The 6,921-nt window shown below is 31.3% G+C and overlaps 1 protein-coding gene across 1 annotated transcript; it reads left to right on the top strand.

Moving 5' to 3' along the window:
• The first annotated feature begins 4,945 nt into the window (after window positions 1-4,945).
• On the top strand, window positions 4,946-6,713 carry LOC100259352 (uncharacterized). The gene has a single exon (XM_002270742.5). The coding sequence runs from the start codon at window positions 5,162-5,164 to the stop codon at window positions 6,416-6,418; it is 1,257 nt and encodes a 418-aa protein (XP_002270778.1). The 5' UTR covers window positions 4,946-5,161; the 3' UTR covers window positions 6,419-6,713.
• Window positions 6,714-6,921: the final 208 nt, after the last annotated feature.

The raw sequence follows: 6,921 nt of genomic DNA, 5'->3' as shown, positions 1-6,921 counted from the left end.
AAGCAGGGTGGGTATGCAAATTTCCCACACTCATTTTGTCCCATTCAACTTTTTTTTTTTTGACAAAATTTTAATTTTTTAATTACATTAAAATAAATCTATTTTATAAATAATTAAAATATTATAATTTTTATAACTTATTTTATTAAAACATATTTTATTATTATTATACATTAAAAATAGAAAATTAAATTTTAAATTTTAAAATTAATTTTATATATAATCGGGGTGGGGCAGAGCAAGGTTAATCATCCCCAAACACATCCTAGGTTTTGAAAAAAAATCCTAAACCTACTCCTAATCCATTAATTTAAATTTTAAACTCTTCCTATTAAGGGTTAAACAGGTGTCCAAAAAAACTCATCTCATTATCATCCCTAGCTCCAACTAATCATATGAAGCTAACATGCATCCTAACTCCTAGACTTTATCATAGAATTCCAACAATTAATTTCTACCGATAAATTTTTAAAGGATGTTATATGATGTGTATAATGTTAAATTTATAAAATGAATTATTTTCAAACTCAAGTTATTTCTATCATCAAATGATGAAATTAGATTTAAAGCCTAAAAGATATAAAACACTTTTCATTTTTCTTATTCAATATTTATAATTCAGTACTAAAATTTTTTGGTACTTAATTTTAAGTTACATCAAGCTCCTCTCTTAATTAGTAGTAATTATCCATAATATTTTTTGGTTAATTTTTTTTTTAATCTAATTTTCAAGTTTCCAAGACAAAAAAATGAATATGTTGTAGACATTTCATGATTTTAGTTAGTGTTTTCAATTCAAAAAATAAATAAAGTAAAAAAAAAATATTATTAATGAATCATATAATTAACTAATTGTTCTAAAAGTTTATTCCGATAATTAAGCTAATATTTTTAAAATACTTCATAATTTTTATGAGTGTATAATGACGTGGCTAAGTGTGAATTAATACTAAATAAATATTTAGAAGTTAGAAAAAAATAATCTAAATAGGCATATATTCATAATACGCTAAGCTTATGTGTTTTCTTTTAGTTAATTGATATGGAAATAATTGTATGAAAAATGAAATTTCAAGAAATAATGACATGAAAATTGAAAAATAGGGTATCCACTTGGACCCTAAAAAGTATTAATATATAGAAATTGTAAAATAAGTACAAAAAAAGTTACCAGACTACAAAAAATGTGTCTAGGGTATATAGTATGTGATAATGGCACGAAAGATATAATTAAGGTACTACCTAGATATAAGTAATGTGATTTAGATACAAAAAAAAATGATTAAGATATTAAGGTACAAAAAAATACGACTCAAGTATAAAGAATACAATCAAGTTTCAAAAAATATGAGTTAAGGAATAAAATATATGACTAAAGTTGTGAGGTATGAAAAATGTGAATAAGGTATTAATGTACAAGCTTAAACATAAATAATGTAATTAGGGTATGAATAATCTAACCAAGTATTGAGGTACAAAAGATATGACATAGGTACAAATAATGCGACGAAGGTATAAAAAATGTTATAAGGTATAAATACAAAAAATATAACAAAGGTATGAAATGAGTAAGTATTGAAGTATGAAAACTGTAACCCAAGAACAAAGAATGTGACTAGGATACAAAAAATACGATCAAACTATGACAAATGTGTCTAAGGTACCAAAGTACAAAAATTATGGTCACAAGTATTAAGGTACTAAAATATGAGTAATGTAAGCATAAAAAAATGTGATTTAGATATGGAAAAATATGATTGAAGTACAAAAAATATTATCGAAATATAAAATATGTAATTAAAGTACAAAAATGTGACAATGGTATTGAGATGAAATTTGTGATACGAGAACGAAAAGTATGATCGTGATACAAACGATTATAACCAATATAACAAATATGTATAAAATAAATAAATAATATTTTTTTATGACATATTCATATTTGTATAAATATAAATAAAAGAATCTTACCTTAGAGCATGAGAATTTCAACTTGGTTGAATCTTCTTTCATCACAAAAATGAAATTCATCTTCTATATATTAAGTTTGTCTTCTTATCCAAATTCATTTAATTTTTTTTTTCCAATTGCCATTTGTAATCGCTATTTTTATTTTTTTTATTTTATTATTTAATTAAGATATGACAACAAATTATTGATGCAACCATGTGATATGATACGAATAACTACGCTTCATACTATATTCTAGCTTGATAATAAAGGCGGACAAGGAACAAAAATAAGTAGTTGATTACAATTATTATACTCTTGTATAGGCATAACTCATGATTGTGATTGTTGATTTCTTTTATGCTATAACTCACAATTATGATTTACTCGATAATAAAATAAATAAATAAATAATAAAAATAACTTCATACACATGGACGCATGGCTCAAACATATTAGATTAGGATGTAAACTCCAATCTATATTTGTTTTTTTTTTTCATATATAATATCATTAGAAAATTTTAGACTATCGAATCGATACTTGCTAAAGATACAATTACAATGTTGAAAATGAATGGTAAAATCTAAGTCGATGGATGATAGCATAAATATATAAATTAATAAATATGCATGATCAATGTATAAAATAATTAGACTAAGTTGTAGAGTAAGGAGATCTAGAAATAAGGAAAAATTTGTAGTTGCAAAAAACACTGTTATTAACTACGATTATTATACTTATATAGAAACGTAGATGTTGACCGTGATTATCATACTCTTGTATAAACACAACTCATGACTGTTATTGTTAATTTCTTTTAGACTACAACTCACAATCATGATTTTCTTGATAGCAAAATAAATAAATAATAAAAATAACTTCATACGTAGAGGTCTACATAGCTCAAACATATTATATTAGGATATTAAACTCCAATTTATATCTATATATATTTTTTTCATACGTAATATCATTAGAAAATGAACTCACAATCAATCTTAATTCTTTCTATTATATCTTACAAATAATTAAGTTATAACCCTTATACTTTTTTACAATAGAACTTAACGATCGTTCTTTAAAAAAAAAAAAACCCGAGTGGTACTACCTTTGGAGGTAAGACTATTTTGGTCTACAGGATTTTCAAACTTTTTCTTACGTCGAGTGGAAGAAGATCAACTTAGAGTACAAAAAATTTCATGCCTCGAATCTTTGAGATGTCATGAGTTTGACAATTCGATACACTTGCTTCCTGTCTTACTAATACCAATCTATAAAGTAAGGAGACTATATATGCAAGTTATATTTTTTTAGTATGTACCTAATTGATAATGGACCTAATATCATTTTTGAGTAAAAGCTTCACTTATGTACCCTCATTTCATATCCTAGAAGGGTGATGGGACAAGTACTTTATCAAAAAAGCCGAACCATATCCCAATTAAGCCTCAACACTACTTTTTACCAACTTTGAGATTAAGTGATTAACTTTCTTTAAAGCCCATGATTAGAACTAAATCTAGATTTTAAGACATTAATCTTGACAAAAAGGTTCAAATCATCTTCCAAACCATATGATTAGAATGAAGTTGAGCACCCTCCACCTCAAGTTGAAAATCTCTATATGCTTTCTTCATATTCACCATCATATCACCTTTCTCTTCTGCCTTTTGTGTCTCTTTTGATTACTCTATTATTTGGGATTTATTTGTCTTTTACCTATATTGACAAGGCAATTAGTTGGTCATAGACTTCAATCAAGGTGGAGGCAACAATTGAATAGCCTCCACCTCATTTGGGTGGGGTCCATGTCACATATTGAATCAAAACCAAAATTATGATGGAGAAAATACATTAATTTTTAAAATAAGGAAACCCATAATACCAATTATTATTAATTATTTATTTTATAAAAATAAAAATAAAAGCTAATTAAGGTAATTATTGTAAATTTTTATATTTTTGGTGAAGATTTTTTCATAAAAGTATTTATATGATCATAAGGGTCAAAAAATAGAAACTATTATAATAAATAAATTAATTACATTAAAATTTGGATTAATTGATTAAAAAGATTTAAAAAAATTCCAAATTTGTAAAATCAACCTTTCCCATTTTTTAAATTGAAGAGTAACTCATTTTTTATATAAATACCCTTCAATATTTTTATTATTTACATGTGTGTTTTAAAAGAAAATGTTATTTTTATAAGAAAAAAAGTATAGGTATTCTTGTTCAAAATGAATTTTTTTTGGGTAAAAAAAATTGGGATGGTAGATTTGCCATTTCATGTTTCTTTTGTTCCTTTTAATAGATTATCCCTTAAAATTTTATATAAATGATAAGATGGATAAGAATTAATTGGTTAAAAGAAATAAAATAATTAAGAATAATCAATTTTTAACATAAATGTCCTTGATTATTTCAAGTATTTACATGTATACTTTAAAAGAAAAGATTATTTTTATAAGAAAATAATAAGAAGATTTTTGTCAAAATTTGACAAAAAAAGGATGGGGGGTTAAATTTCAAATTTGGTTTCTATCCTTTAATTTTTTTCTTACATATTTATGAATAATTTTTTGTGAAATAAAATATTAGTTATTTATTTATTATTATTAATTACAATTTTATGAAATGATATGTGGGGATTTGGTGAAAAAAAAATATTTAAATTGTTTTTTTTTTTAAAAAAAAAAAACAATTTATACTTCCTTTTCATTAACCAATAAAGTTAAAAAGTAGCATTGCTCTTATTAGAAAAGAAAGTGGGTGGTAAATGTAGGAAGAAATAGCCACGTGGCAGAAGTCAACAAGTGAAATTTGCAGGTGGCAAAATTTTTATTAATCAAATGGGAGAAGAAAATGGCCTGGTGGCAGAGCCAACAAAAGAATTGCCAGCTAGCAAAGTATTTAATTTGCAGTAGTAAAAAGGGGCGCGGGGTTACTATCAGTAATATAATATATACAAACACCCGATGGTCTATATACACAGTCCAAGGCTTCACTTTCGTTTACACGACCATTTCCAAACCCTAGCCCAGTGGGATACGTCCAAATCTGGCCTATTTTCTCTCGCCGAGAAGAGGTTTTTTGGCTATGTCATCCCGATAGTGGAGCTTTCCTATTGAGATTGTTGTAAATCGTTGTTGTTTTTTGATCGGAGATTGAGTTGGTGTAACTGTGGTGAAGTGCATGATCGCTGGAGATGATGGCTTCAGCTTGTGTGAATAACATCGGCATGTCGTCGGAGAACTTTCTCGACTGTCCTCCGGCGAGCTATCCAACGTATGGATGGCTCAGCCCTAGAATCTCCTTCAGCCGCGAGTTTCCCGACGAGGAGTCCAAGATGGCAGGAGGGAAGTCTCCGTCTCCAGCAGAGAAGCCGTCGGATCCGGTGGAGGTATCAGATCCGGATGTTTCCGGCAAGGACGTAGGTGATTTTGAGTTCAGACTTGAAGATCCGGTGGCGATGCTTCCAGCGGATGAGCTGTTCTCCGACGGCAAACTTGTTCCTCTGCAGGTTTCTGTGATCCGTCCATCAGTGGCTTCAATACCGTCGTCGGAGATTAGGTCACCCGAGACGGCAAAATCTCGTCGGAGAACTGAGGTGTCGTGTACGGACCCGTACCTCTTCTCTCCGAAGGCTCCGAGGTGTTCCAGCCGATGGAAGGAGCTTCTAGGGCTGAAGAAACTCTACCAGAGCAGCAACCCTAAGCAGGAGAACCACAAAACGACGTCCTCTCTGTACTCTCACAGCACCAACGCTAAATCTCTCAAACATTTTCTACACAGAAGCTCGAAATCTACATCATCTTCAGCCTCCGATGCGTCCCTGAGCCTCCCGTTGCTGAGAGATTCTGATTCCGAGTCGGTGTCCATGTCCTCTCGCTTGTCGCTTTCATCTTCGTCCTCCGGCCACGAGCACGAGGATCTCCCCCGACTCTCCCTCGATTCAGAAAAACCTAAACCAAGCGCAAATCCAAACCCGAATCCAAGCTCAAACGCGAGCACCACAACGAATCCAAATCCACCTAGGGTGAGAGTGGTGAAAGCGAGAGCATCTTCTTCCGATCATCCCCCGGCCGCCAGAGTAGGTCGGAGCCCAATGCGGCGAGCGCCAGACTCATCCGGAAGAGGCGCGTCGGTGGACAGTCCGAGAATGAACTCCTCAGGGAAAATCGTGTTCCAGAGCCTTGAGAGGAGCTCGAGCAGTCCGAGCAGCTTCAATGGCGGACCCAGATTCAAGCACAGAGGAATGGAGCGATCCTATTCAGCCAATGTCAGAATCACTCCCGTCCTCAACGTTCCAGTCTGCTCACTGAGAGGCTCGTCAAAGTCTGGAGGAGTATTCGGATTTGGTCAGCTCTTTTCATCACCCCAGAAGAGAGAAGGCAGCAGTAGTAATGGAGGAAGCACCAGAAGCCAACAGAATAACAGCAGGAACCGTACTGATCGAACTTGATGTGATCAGGAGAGTTGGTGGTAACAAATTAACATTTCATCATCATCTTTCTTCTCTTCTTTTGCATTTTTTTTTTTTTGAAATTTCAGTTGTTTTTTAGGCAAATACTGCATGAAATTGTTGGTGGGGTTTATTCGCTTTTTTTTTTTTTTTTCCACAGATTTTAGATGTATATATGCGGCTTTAACGCTAATCCGAAAGCTAATGTTAGATTAGATTTCAGGGTTTTTTGCTGTTCCCTTTCTCTCTTATCTTTATTGACCTGAACTGAAAGATATGGAATCTCTGTTTTCTCTGTTTTCTTTTGTTGCTGTTCGATGACTGTGAATCTGAGATGGTGTTTTGTGTTTGAGATGAACGCGCGGGAGTGAGAGTGAAGCTAGGATTAGATGAATATGATATTCATGTAAGCATCTTGAGCTTATCCTGTCTGTCGCTTTCCATGAATTATATTTTAATTTTTGTTTGAATGATTTGCGATTTGTAGTTTACTGTAGAGTTTT

This window comes from Vitis vinifera, chromosome 19 (genome assembly GCF_030704535.1).
Source record: "Vitis vinifera cultivar Pinot Noir 40024 chromosome 19, ASM3070453v1".
NCBI classification, from domain to species: Eukaryota; Viridiplantae; Streptophyta; class Magnoliopsida; order Vitales; family Vitaceae; genus Vitis; species Vitis vinifera.
The sequence above is the reverse complement of the archived record's forward strand: the minus strand, read 5'-3'. Positions and strand labels throughout refer to the sequence as shown.

What these genes read in the sequence shown, in the direction of transcription:
- LOC100259352 (XM_002270742.5), top strand. Translation starts at nt 5,162, where the DNA reads ATGATGGCTTCAGCTTGTGTGAATAACATCGGCATGTCGTCGGAGAAC.